The 13563-nt window shown below is 34.9% G+C and overlaps 2 protein-coding genes across 5 annotated transcripts; both read right to left on the bottom strand.

Moving 5' to 3' along the window:
• Positions 1-4286: 4286 nt before the first annotated feature.
• LOC114726614 (F-box/LRR-repeat protein At3g48880-like) lies at positions 4287-5390 on the bottom strand. Its single transcript, XM_028913251.1, has 2 exons — positions 5059-5390; positions 4287-4845 (listed from the first exon to the last, which is right to left on the bottom strand). Exons 1-2 carry the CDS (start codon positions 5388-5390, stop codon positions 4287-4289), a joined length of 891 nt encoding a protein of 296 aa, XP_028769084.1.
• Positions 5391-6852: 1462 nt separating this feature from the next.
• On the bottom strand, positions 6853-11828 carry LOC114726633 (rhamnogalacturonate lyase B-like). Of its 4 annotated transcripts, none has more exons than XM_028913285.1 (15): positions 11657-11828; positions 11408-11525; positions 10728-10889; positions 10598-10648; positions 10348-10467; positions 10111-10230; positions 9251-9386; positions 8887-9063; positions 8507-8662; positions 8231-8431; positions 7893-8034; positions 7641-7800; positions 7426-7542; positions 7208-7334; positions 6853-7113 (listed from the first exon to the last, which is right to left on the bottom strand). In XM_028913285.1, the coding sequence occupies exons 2-15, from the start codon at positions 11503-11505 to the stop codon at positions 6871-6873; spliced, it is 2010 nt and encodes a 669-aa protein (XP_028769118.1). In that variant the 5' UTR covers positions 11506-11525; positions 11657-11828; the 3' UTR covers positions 6853-6870. The 4 variants fall into 4 exon arrangements, 3 of the variants coding, with proteins under 3 accessions (XP_028769118.1, XP_028769119.1, XP_028769120.1); XM_028913286.1 differs by having other exon boundaries at positions 7462-7542; XR_003738518.1 differs by lacking the exons at positions 6853-7113; positions 7641-7800 and having other exon boundaries at positions 7249-7334.
• Between the last annotated feature and the right edge of the window lie 1735 nt (positions 11829-13563).

Below are 13563 nucleotides of genomic sequence, written 5' to 3'. Positions count from 1 at the left end.
AGAACATTACCTTCTAGCAATGTTAATGAAGATCCCATCGGTTAAAGGTAGACGAAAGTCGAATATCAGATAACCTAATTTGCCGCCACTGAGATATAAAACGTACATCAAGAACTGAATCATCCTGGGACTTGATTGGGTGAGTTGCAAAGGCAACTTGCTAAGATCTAACACTTTCCCATTCCAAAACACTTGGTCTTGGCAAACTTTTCGCCAGGAGCTGCACACCCAGAAACAGCAACGAAATCCACCATATTGAGAGTCATGAAGATTCTCAACAACACTTCATAGTCCATTTCTTTCCAATCTCTCGAAGGTGATTTGTTGTTCTTCCCCATATTCAAATGCTGTCTGCAATCTTAAAAACAAAAAAATTGTTTCATCTACACATTCTCCATGGTCTTATTGGTTATACATTAATATATGGCTAATGAGTAAAAGCAAATAAAACCACATCGAAAATTTACTTAATGATATATAAAAGCAAACGAGACAGAAAAAGTAGCTATATAGTTGATCAATCATTGCCTCCAGGAAACTTCGCAACTCGAAATTATTGACGACATTACTTAAAATAATTTCTCAGCGAAGTTGATCGTCTTTGTTTTCTTGAAGTCTTTGTCCTAGTTTGAATTTCTAGCAGGAGAAACAAAAGAAATTATAGTAAAGCACTGATTTCGCAATTGCTTGTTTAGGGTTTTGTATAAGTTGTTTCAAGTTATAACCTTTACCAAACACTGTGCGCGCGCGCGCGCGCGCGCGTGTGTAAGATGAGTGGAATTGATCTATCCCATCATCCCTTAGGTTTACTGCCAGAGATTAAGCAAAAGGAAAAAGGGTTAGGGCAAAGGATACCAATTAATAAGCTCCAAGAAATTAAAAAGCAATGGGTTCGGAAAAACTACGATTAGAGAACCCGTGAAGGGAACTGAACAAGAGTTTGATTAGCCAACTATAATTAAATCAGTTAATTCAATCAAATTTTATGGAATTCTTCACAGGGAAGATACATGGGGGGGAAAAGGCAGAACAGAAAATTCTTCAGAATTTATAAACTGACCTCACTACTAAGAATTTCGGATTGATGGTCTCTTGTCTCCCTTGGATATGAAGATGCTGCAGAGAGAAAACTGTGAAGCACCAATGAAGCAGATGTACTCTTATAAACTTCACAATAACCTCTACTCTGTTTGTAAGTTCATGGATCTGTGACAATAAAGTAGCCGATTGGGCAAGTCATGCCCTGCTGTACTTTGTTTTTTTCTGAGGGAGGTTTATTGGGTCTACCACAGTGAGAATACAAATCTGGGAAATGATTCTCTCCGGTAAGAGATACTCAATCGTAACCTAAATGTGGATAAGAATGTAGCAAATTATTAAATATATAATATAATGAAACCCTTAAAAAGAGGTTATTGGCGTATTTTTAACTCGCCTGGAGGAAACTGGAGAGAAACAAATTGGATAGAACCAAAAAAAAAAAAATCTTACAAACCATTTAACCCCTCTCTTAGTTTAAGATGAGATGTATATATTATTTATGACATATAAATTGGATTTGTTTATACATTTGAGATTATATATACATATATATATCATTTTGTCTTTTATAAAAAATACACACACACACACATATGATATATCTAGCTACGTTTTACCAGGAATCCATTTTTTTTAAAAAAAAAAAATATATATTGTGTTGAAATTCTATGAGTGAAAAAAATATATTAATGGTTAGGCCTTTGTTCTGCTTAAAGGTTTATCTGACTTGACAGCAATTAATCGGTATAGAATGCTATGGTAGTACCTTAGAAAATTGTAAACGTTTGTTGGCAAGAAAAGAAAGAAAATAGTAAGATTTAATAAAACGTTATACATCTATAAATTATAATATTAATATAAATTTCGCATTTATTATTACATATACCTTAATGGTGGGTATTACAGTAAGTTTTTGAGCTGGCCTGCTTGAGGATTAAAAAAAAAGAAGGAAAATTTGTACACTTATTTAAAACAATGGAGAAGTACTGATTTCATCACCTTGTAAATTTAGGGTTTTGGTTTTAAGTTAATCGGTGCAATTATAGCTTTACTAAGCACATTATATATATTAATAAGACAAGATGAATTCCAACCCATTATCCTTGGACGATTTTGGGAAACCCCCCCCCCCGGGGGCGCCGGGGGGAACACTGGCTAGGAATTAGAAATCCAATAAGCTACGAATGGGTTTGCGGAAAAGAAGAGAACTCTCATGTTTGGAGAATTCATGAGGGAAAAGAAATAATTAACTACTCAACCCACAATAAGCTAAGAGAGTTCCAAGCTAGAACATTAATAAATTATGGAGTTCACCTTAATTAGCTTTTCTGATCCGTCTTGCTCTTGCGATTACTCGAAACTTGCCTGGACAAAACTTCAAGAGGGAATATAGTTAACAAATGAAAAAAAAAGGGGTAAAGAAAACTCTAGAGAAGCAATAAGCATATTATAAGCATATATACCTCACTTCTGATCAGAACCAATTAGCTGTCTTTCCCTATTTCTGCTAGAAATGAAGGAGTCCCAGAGACAAAATCTGAAGCATATGTCAACGACATAGATGGAATACGAAACTGGTCTCCGTTATAACGTTCGTCAAGTGGGGACTTGAGTTAGTAGTATTTGTCTACTTCCACTACTTCCACCTTATTCAAGCTTTTGCGTACATATAAATGCATCATAAATTGACACAGCTGAGCATTTAACAAAATAAATGTTGAGTAGACATACGTTTAGTATTACACACTTTCGCTTTTGACATGTAAATTCCACAAAAGTAGAGCGATCAGTAATTTTTTTTTAATTTTTCCGTGAGATGAAATCGCTTTAATAATCTTCATTTCATATTAAAATTCAAATACAAATTTTAAAAGCGCACTTATAGAAAAATATGAAAACTATTTGCGTTCTAAGTCTTAAAAAAAAGAAAGTAGTCTTAAATCCAAAGTGAGTTGAAAATATCCTTAATGATAGAAGATCCAATATATTTTGGATGTGATAATACAAAAATCTAGATGACTCAGCATTACTACATATGAAATAGTTTGCAAACCAAACAAAAAATAAGTAGATTTTTCTTGGAAGCAATTGATGACAGCTGCGATAATTAAGGTTTAATTCGGGGTTTATCATCTACATATATGTTCTGAAGGAAAAATTGTAACTGTTTGTTAAACAAAAAAAAAATATGCTACTTATTTTGCCATCTAACTTAATTGATAATGATACTACTTCATTTTATTACCATAACTCATAAGATGTGATAAATCTCAAAATTTGAATTTTTGGTCATGGAGCCATTGAACCTAACCTAAACCTTTCCCCAAGAAGACGTGGTGGGATAGATTCATTTCAATTATATGTAGCTGTTTTGACTAGAATTTATTTGCATTGTCAGAGGCTCTGCATTAAAAATGAAGCATACACGGATTTAAATAAGTATTTTATTCTAATTATAGTGAGTGATTAACATAATTTACAAAATAGTTTCAACTTAAGTACATTGTCTCCTTGACTAAACAATAAGAACGCAATGAGATATCTATGACGCCGCATTTGAAAATATCAGAGATATATATATATATATATATATATATCAGATGTGGATTTATTTTTGACACTATTACCTCTAATTGACTTGATTATTTGTTAGGTCCAAATTAATAGCCACTGAAGAGTAACTGAAGTGGTAAATTCAAGGACGAGGTATGAATAGAAATATACAATTTGAATTATCCTGATATAATTAAAAAAAAACCGGCAAAAAGGATAGAAGACTATAAATATTAGTAAAATTTCACTCAAACCGCAATGCTTGGGGTTGGTCTAAATAATTATTGAAGCTTTGTACCGCTAATAACGATATATCAATGAGTTTATCTCATCACATTTGACAATTTTTATCTTAAAAGTTGGTGAAGGTGCATGACGGGTTATTTGTTAGAGATATAACAATACACAAAATAATTTTTTTCCCCTTCAATCGAAGAGTAGAGTATTGTGACAACATATATATTGATTTTTTTTTGGAAATCTATTTTTATTCACTAGATATATAGTTGGGCCTTGGACATTGCACAAATACGATAAATAAGCTGCATAATATTATTGACGATTTGTTAACAGTGCAACTTTATACATAGTTCATAGTTTATAAGACCTACTTCTGAAGATTGTTACATGAAATTAAGTAAGCAGCTTGCTAGACATATGAATATAACGATATAAGATTTGATTTTGCCACTTCAAGCTCGAAATGTAGGGATCACATCGTTGCGCCAAATAAGCTCTTTGGGTTCCCTCCATTTGTTCATCATATTCCAAATAAACACTTCTTGACACTTGAGACAGTGGCCTTTACAGTTCATTAACGTCGGCTTTCTCGGAATGTTCTGCAGCAATATTGGAACCGCATGTTGTGGGTGTACTATGGTATTGTCTGGTCGATTCCCAGAAATGATGAAACCGTGAGTCACATTAAGCACCTGCAACTCCTTCAACTGCCTCACCAAGTAAACCAAAGCATTCTTGTTCATCCTCACCGATTGAAGACTCAATACCTTAAGCTTTGGCACATGCTTCGTCAGTGTTCTGGCGATCTTTAAGGTCAAATGGCAAGTTAGCTTTAGTTCTGAGAAATTGCGACAGTATTTGCCTATGGCTTCCAGAAAAAAAGGAGCTGTGAAAGTGTTAGTAATTGTTATCGACTCTAGCGCTTCCCACTGCTCCATTGCTTGATTGATTCCCTTTTTTGTGAGATCTGTAAACCACCCAGGCAGAACTAGCCGTTTCAGATTACGGCTCCTACGAAGAAGAAAAGGAGAGTTTAATTCAGAGCGAGAGGGAGACCTCTTTGGTCCACATGGTTTTTGTTCTATATATACTCTGCAGGAAGGTTGTTTATACAGATAATAATAATGCATCAAAGGTTATTCATATGGCTGCATATAATCACAAGGCATCCCGAATCATAACTTTTTAAGTCAACAGGAGTGGGAGAAAAACATGAAACATTACCTTTTAGCAACATTATTGAAGTCGCGATCGTCAAAATACTGTTGAAACTTGAATATGAGACAATGTGCTCGGCCGCAGCTGAGATTTAAAAGAGACGTCAAGAGCGAAATAGTCCTTGAACTTAAGTTGCAAATTCTTGGATCTTTCCAGGTGCCCAGATCTAACTCTTTTCCGTCCCAAAACGAAGGGTCTTGGCAAACATCCCGCCAGGAGGTGCAAACCATGGAAACAACAGCGAAATCCACCACATCCAGGGTCATGAAGATTCTCAGCAACACGTCGTAGCTCATATCCTTCCAATCCCTCACACCTGATTTGCTGTTCTTCCTCATATTCAAATGCTCTCTGCAAAGACAAAAACAAATGAACAAGCAGCACAGCAGATATCAATCATCACAAAGCTTGTTGATTTCACCTTGAACTAAGTGGAAGATTAGAACAAAGTGTTCGATTTGCAGCGTTCTATGGAGTGAAATCACAGTTGAAAGTTCCAAGCGCAAAAGACAAGAAGAAGAAACGAACACTACTGTTGGGAAGTTATGAACATACCTCGCTTCTAAGAATCTGTGGTTTGTACGGACTGAAGAAGTTGCAGATTAGAGCAAAGCTAGGTATCGACTTTAGTAGCACACAGACGCTAGGATGGATTAGTCGCTCGAGCCTGCTATTATTTATATACTTAAAAGACATAATAAATCTCTAATTAATATGGAATGTAATGATTTTAATTCTTAGAATTTTAATTTTATGAATTCTTTTTAAAAGCGCAATGAGAGAGCTGTGCTCCGCTCTTCATAGGTTTTCTGAAAAATCTACTTGCGAGCAACATGAAGTTTACGACATCTGAAAGAATCATATTATGGAACTTTTGCATTTATTATATTTATGTATTTAAAGGTATATTTTATTTTTTAGTTTTTTTGGTTAAGTTAATATACGATGAATCAAACGAATTTGGAGTTACGTTCACATAATCTTTATTCCTTTATTGACATTCCCATAAAAAATCAGAGCGCGAGATATTAATATTAATTGTATGCAGCTACTATATATTTAGACGACGAGCAAAGGGGGAGATAGAGATTAAAAACAAAGGTGTGATAAATAGCACTCTTCACACTATCCATAAAAAATCATAACTTATAAATTTCATGATAGATTCATGAATCTAAGTAACTTCTGGTCATTATACAACGTAAATGCATACATGACATCTAAAGATACATATATACCTTGGTTAACGTACATCTCAACATTTAATACACATTCATGCATGGCTTTGATTCAAATTTAATTAGCAAAGTTGATACCACCAAGCTTTAAAAATTAAATGCTCGGGCACAAAATCAAAATAATTAAATGGGGGAAACGCAGGTGTATAAATTCTTTATTTGTTCTTGTGAAGAAGAGATGACGAGCAGATAAATTGTGAGAAATGGCATGGGGAAAGAATCTTTCATAAGGAAGATGTGGTTTTAGGAGAAGGTTTTACCCCGACCAAAGTTCACCTTTTTTCTTCTTTTTTTTATTTGGTGTCTTTTAAAACCCTCATTAAAATTGCCAAAAGAATTACACAAAACGTTTTGTTGCACATAAAATGTTTATTTGGTGATACGGTTCTCATTTATCCCCTGAAAGAAATTGTTATCGTATAACTCAATTTTATTTTAGAAGAGAATGCAGAATTTCATATAATAGATAGAGTTACAAAATATTCTTATTGAACGATTTATTTTGCACATATTTACAGATGGATACCATTCTTAATAAGAGTAAAGGGAAAAAAAAACTAAGTATAACTCAATCAAGGCTTTAATTTAGAGTTGGAGGTCTTTCTAAACGAATATAGTCATACATAACTCCCTGGAAAGGATTAGTGGCATTTGACTGTCTTAAATAAATAGTATTTCTTCCTTTCACTAAACGATCGCTTGGAATATCAATACTGAACAACCAATATAATCCATGGATCCCATGCCTTGCTATTGCATTATCTTCTCCCATATTTACTCTTTCAAATAGTGCAGGATTATCACCTTCCTCATTCAACCAAATCTGCAAGTGAGTCTTGTCATTATATCTATCTATCTTTAATTATATGCTTTTGGAGAGAATTTTAATGACCAAAGAAACATGTTTTAGTCGGTACCTGCAATTGAGAATGAGTGGCTGACGCTAGGGCTAACTGCAGAGTATAACTTCCTCTGATTGCATTGTCTTTAAGTTCAAATATAATTTGCCATGTCGTTGGTTGAAATACTCCATTTCCTATTCTCCTATGCACACCAAATTTATTAAAGTAACAAAAGTTTAACAATATCAATATATATATCGCCTTAGATTACTGCATTGTTTAAATTAAAGTACCTTGTAACATGAGCGAAAAACCAGTCTCGATCATACCTATCAACTCCAACAGTGTAAACTAGATCATTATGAGGATATAAAGCAGCATAACGTTCCCACAGTCCATATTGCCTAAACCTGTGTCAAGGAAACGAATTACTGTCCGCATGAAAGGTAAAGAAAGTATATATGCATATTTGGTAGCAACTATAAATGGGTTATATATGGTTTCTAACTTGTTTGTAGGTTGTTCTTTGTATAATTTGTTGATGAATTTAGGGTTAGGGTCTGGGATATAGAATTCTGCAGCTGTGCGATCTGGAAATCCAATTTCCCAAAGGGTAGAACCATTTCTTGGAGGACTATATACAAGTGAATCCAATTTGATTAGAGAGCCTATAAATGTACAAAACAAGTGAATTAGCAAGTTCTGAAATTTGGGTTTCGATCAAAATAAACCAGACGGAAAAATGAACAGAATGTCGGACCTGACGTGATAGTGATCATGTTATTATGCTTGTAATCACCAATAAAGCCAGGAACCCACGCAAACAGGTTATAGTGCCCTGGTATAACATTCTTGATCATGAAATAGCCCTTGTTATCAGCTTGTGTCCAAAACTGATAGCCCTATATAGACACCATAAGAAAGAAATTTTGGGTTCAAGATTAAGAAATCTGCCTGTTGCAAATAAACAATTACTATTTTCTTTCCTACTATGCAGTTCATGCAACTATAAAGAAAATTAAACGGAGAGGTAACGTAGGTCTCAATTATGAAGCGTCTTTCTCCAATTTCAGTGGCTAGTTGGCAACCCTTGCGTACCTTGCTTTCTCTTTGCCATGATCCTTCAGAACCGGGTAGAGCCAGACCAACATAAGCAGATTCACCATATAGAAGTCTCCCTCCTCGGTTATACCGATCTTGTACTATTAATCTTCCAATCGCACTTCCCCGTCGAGTTGGTGGAATGAAGTCCCGTGAATGTGGGAAATCATAAGGCCAGCTCCGGGCTTCCTTATACATCTGATTGAACCAGACGAGAAATTATGACATTGTTTGATGAGAAAAAAATTGGTACTGATCAATCGATTAATTTACCCGTTGCACTGCATCTGGCCAAAGCGTGTGTGGATCCTCATTGCTTGAAAGAGAGTTCAGATACACAAAAACAGGGCCAAAAACCTTCTTGTAGGTCTCCCCTTCTTGAAATGCCATGGTTACCTCCTTCCCACCGTAGTGGGTGCTTACAAACATCTACATGTAACTCAAATCCAACAAAATCAAATGGGAAAACAAAAGGTTACCCGCACTATTGTACTTTTGAGTTTCACTTTATGTTGTTAGCCACAAAATTTTGTGTCAAGTTACTATATGTTATGGTATGCAGTAAAACAAAAGAAATATATGAAGTGTAAGATCAATGCCAGAAAGCTGCTTCCAAAGCCAAACGTTTGTAGTATTGTCTAACTTTCTCATACCGAGAGGGTAATGGGGCCCACATGAGAGGTGAGGTCTTGCTTAGTGGGTCCAGCGTTGCGAAACTCGTCACTTGGTGTTATCATCCAGAAGCCTACAGGTGCCTTAGAATCAAAGCTAATCCAGCCATGGACTCTGTTGTCCTTGTTCTCACAAGAGTACTGATATTTGTCGTCCACCTAAACCCACCACATGCACTCAATTGTTCACGGGAGTTTTATATCATATCAAAACAAACAGTGCTCTGCACAGGATTTATATCATAATCAAGTGCTGGGCCTACACGAACAACCAAATTCTAACTAGATTGTAAGCCCATTCTTGTAAACAAAGCTATGTAGATTCACATATAGGGGAGGCAGGTACCTCTCCTTTGAAGTCCTCGTTGGATGGGAGGGTTAGGAGAACAGCTTCAGGATAAGCTAGAACTTGCCCACTCTCTCTATCTTCCATGGTTGGCATGAATCTTTGCCTATTGTCTGATACAGCCATATAATGAAACCTGTATAGTACGTAACCATCTAAAAATTCAGTCCTGCTTAGATTTAAACCTCATAAACTCAAAATTCTCTCCTTTGTCTCTTTTATTATTTTCTGTGGAACTCATGTTATTGAAGCCTTTATCTGATATTTAACGATTCCCCGCTTCTAGGATCAATCTACAATGACGATACACAGGTATATTGATTTCCTTGCCGGCTTTTTAGCAATTTCAAGATGTCTTTTAGTGCCATATGTCACCATCAATTTGATTTTTGGGAAGACCCCAAAAAATTTTGATTAGTTCTGTGTCGTCGCTTGCGTCGTCACGTACACATACAGACTGCCGCACCAGCAACTGCTTTAAAGTTTAAACTCGTCCCGTGAATTAGAAGATTCCTTCATAGTCCACCTCACTTTCTCCCAGACCCTTGTCACATTGGCTTAACTCAAGTCCTAGGAGGAAATGTTATTTATTCTAGCTGCTTCTGATGTTCCAAGGTCATGGATAAGTAGTCATGTATATACTCGTGCATTTTATTTAAAGTGTGTATAAGATTTATAAGAAATCATACTCGTTGGCAAAAAAAAAAAAAAAATCATACTATTTACTAATGTCGAACGGTAGGACTTGGCTCCCTAATACATGAGACAATCTGATTATATTCTAATTAATAAATTTCCCTACTTTATTTGTTCCATATTAGTTTAAGTTGTTTTCCTTGATGAATTTACCAGTAACTTACCTGTGTTCTTGGAGCTTGTAGACAGTCCTAACTTGATCAACCTCCACAGCTGGAAAACTTTGTGGACGCTCAAATATTGCATAAGAGTAAAATCCAGAGCTGCCTCGCCTCATTACATACCTGAAAAATCAAATATATATCCCACATAGCAACGCGTGAATATGTAAGGGATGCAAGTGTCTGTTCTTTGTATGGCATGAAAAGAGAGAAACTAATTAAGAATATATAATATTCCACCTTTGGTCTATGTTAATGGGCACATCAGTGCCTTGCATTGAGGAAGTCCATGTCCTTACAAACGAAACCTCCACTTGGCTCTCGTCGGACGCTACAATTGAAAAATGGGTCCCATTGATTCTGCAGTGCAGGGTTTTATATTGTTGTAATTAAATAATCAGTTCAATGAGTTGGGTGCAATAAGATTAGCTTGCGTTACCGCTTTATTTGTAGTTAATATATATATAAGAGGACAAACATGATTATGTACCTTTGAGCAATACTGTTCTTTCCTGGTTCATTCCAAACTACATCAAAATACCTGCGCAACATGAACACAGGAATTGTTTCAATTGTTAGAAAAAGCTAATTAAAAGAACAAGATGGCGAGGAGTATGTACCCTCTGTCGTGTAATGCGTGACGAGTTTCTAGGACATTGTCGATTCCATGGTATGAGATTCCAATGACATAGCCTTGAGGTTTAGACACAGTGAGTTGGACGATGCCATTGTCAATGACCACTTGCTCTGGATCTTCCGCATTCAGCTTAACCGCAGCACTGCTGATCATAAACAACAAACTCAAAAACTTACAATCAAAGCATAATAATATTCAGCCGAAATGTGAAGACTATTATAATATTATTGATTGGACGGGAGGCATGCAAAGAAGGAAGAGTGTGATATGATGAAGGTTCAAAAGGCGCCTCAATGCATGCATGGCTAATTTCCTAGGCAAGGGAAAAGCTCCTAGGTTCATTATGCCCAATAAAAAGACACCTCGAGTTTCAAAACTTCTCATGCATGTGACAAGAGACCACTACATATCAGACAAGTAACCGTGACTCTTTATCTTTCTTTTGCAATATGTTTATCTATAAACTCATGGAAACCAAGAATTTATATACAAACTTATGGAAACCAACAACTCATAACATTAGCATCTGTACAGAATATCTTAATTTAAACTCTCTCTCTCTCTCGCTCTTAAAGTGCCACCATTAAAGCAAAAGCATCTAAGCTATATATACAATTTAAAAAAAAAAAAAAAAGAGACAAGAAGGAGAAGGCGATGGAGGACCTATCTGATATGTTGTCATCAGAAGAACCAGCCAGCAAGAAGCAGAGTTGCATGATCATGATTCCAAACCACCGCAGCATGAAAATCTGCTTCTTCATCTTTTTCGCAATTACGAAACCTGCAAATTTAAATGATAAAGAAAGCTAGTTGGAGCAGAAGAAGAAGAAGAGAATGACAAAGATTATGAAACCTGCAGGTAATTCTGTTAATTGAAGATGAAGACCCGGAAAGAAATTCACAGTTAATCACCTTCTGAGAAACAGAGACCAGGCTGATGGCGACCAATGCAGACACGGTTCTGGAAGAGAGAGGTGGAGAGCAAAGCTTGTGAATGATTACAATGACATTTACTTGTCTCTTCCTATCACTCTCTTTTTCTCACTCTAAACCAAATGAGTTTCTCTTTTCTTTAGGACTTCCCAAAAAAGAGATCGCATTTGCATACTCCCAAGTGATTGGTGGCCTTTTATATACATAACTGCAGCAAGCAGCAAGCAGCAAGCAGCACGCAACTCTTCAGCTTCTTTATCATGTTACCACTTACTACCTGTTGTTTGCTGACTTTTTTAAACTTTTAAATTAATTAATCTTTTTTTTTTTGCAAACTGTTATTTGAACATATACAGATCGAATAATTGTTGGAAAGCATCCAACTCAAATCTCCTATATTGATTATCTGAATTCTCGACATACATTGTATCTAAATCCTCTGCTTCGGTGATTTGAAAAGGAGATGCTAAAGAGAAAAGAGGATAAGGTAACCTTCACATTTTCCCCCTCTTATTATACTTTTCTTTTCCCTTCTTTCCTTTTATCTCTCTTGACATTAATTAGGTTGACCATCAAAAGAACCCCAATGTTATGTTGGGATCTATTCTCTTACCATATATGTTTTTCTCCCTCTGTATATTATATGGAAGAAAATACTAGTTATTGCTATTTATAAGACAGGAAGAGAAGATTTTTCTTTATCCTATTTATATGTTACTTTATTAAACTTTTATCATAAATATATTATTTTGTCCTTTATTTGTTATATAGTACAAATAGTTTTTTTTTAATTATATATATTAAATAGATTTTTATAAAAGGTTAATACAGTTTAAAATTTTTCTTAATTTATAGGAAACATACTAAAATTGTGTTATAAATAGGAAAAATCACAACTTAACATTTAGTAACTGAGTTCTATCTCTTGAGAAATGAAAAAAGACCTACGAGTATTTTCCTTTTCGAAAGACCAATCACCATTTAGAGTAACATTAATGGAGGTTCTCTTTTTAAAAATGCGTTGACTAAACCGCGACTAAAAATTCCCAAAACTGCTGTCGCCTCGATGGCATAAAATTAAAATACTTTTTGGCCAACAAATAAAATTAAAATATGATTATCTTTATTTTTCATTTTATTTTACTTTTGTTCTCTAATCAAATGCTAATAATTGAAATGTATTGATTTATAGTATCTTGAAACAACTAGACTGTAAAAGAATTGTTTAAAAAAGAACAAACAAAAAAAATGTCAACAAAATAGAGAAAACAAATGGTGACAGTAATACTCAATTGAAAACATATTTTGACATTGTCTCAACTGTGTCTTGTTATTCTAATCATAAGGATATCCAAATCCAGGTTTTTTTTTTTAATGTTTTGTTGGCAAAAAATGCTTTTATATTCGTAATATATATAAAAACTACGGCTGGTTGACGATTTCGCATTCCCTAAATTTTTTTTCTTCTTAAATAAGATTGGGTAAATCCAGATTCCCTTGCTTTATTTATAAAGGAAACCGAGCAAGTGAATCCTGGAATTTTCCGCAGGTATCATTGCATTATGAGGTGGTTATAAACTTCTAATTCAATATTCCGAGAAACTCGTTTATACTTTCGAAATATAAAAAATAGCCAAATTGATCTTGCCAACTCCGCTTCCTTCGGAGCCTTGTGGTTATTATTACTATTATTATTTTACAAGTAGTATAAATATTTCCTACTGAAGGCAACCTTATCTTGAGACTGATTTATATATTTATTTATTTTCGGTGAACACCCTCCTACCTTCTTGTTTTTTTTTTCCCCGGGTAACCTTACTGCTACTTTAATGTTTTTCAGATGATGTGAATTGATTACAATCCATACCCATTTCAACATTAGGTCC

Source organism: Neltuma alba, unplaced genomic scaffold, assembly GCF_004799145.2.
Source record: "Neltuma alba isolate B1F8T4 unplaced genomic scaffold, ASM479914v2 tig00012396_pilon, whole genome shotgun sequence".
Classification (NCBI taxonomy): Eukaryota; Viridiplantae; Streptophyta; class Magnoliopsida; order Fabales; family Fabaceae; genus Neltuma; species Neltuma alba.
Note: the sequence above shows the minus strand (reverse complement) of the source record. Positions and strands in the feature narration are given on the sequence as shown.

What these genes read in the sequence shown, in the direction of transcription:
- LOC114726614 (XM_028913251.1), bottom strand. Translation starts at nt 5,390, where the DNA reads ATGAGGAAGAACAGCAAATCAGGTGTGAGGGATTGGAAGGATATGAGC. An exon ending in TTCAATAATGTTGCTAAAAG is followed by an intron (nt 4,846 to 5,058) that starts GTAATGTTTCAT and finishes TCTTCTTCGTAG; the next exon opens with GAGCCGTAATCTGAAACGGC.
- LOC114726633 (XM_028913285.1), bottom strand. Translation starts at nt 11,505, where the DNA reads ATGAAGAAGCAGATTTTCATGCTGCGGTGGTTTGGAATCATGATCATG. An exon ending in AAGAACAGTATTGCTCAAAG is followed by an intron (nt 10,468 to 10,597) that starts GTACATAATCAT and finishes CCTGCACTGCAG; the next exon opens with AATCAATGGGACCCATTTTT. An exon ending in CATGGCAAAGAGAAAGCAAG is followed by an intron (nt 8,035 to 8,230) that starts GTACGCAAGGGT and finishes GTGTCTATATAG; the next exon opens with GGCTATCAGTTTTGGACACA.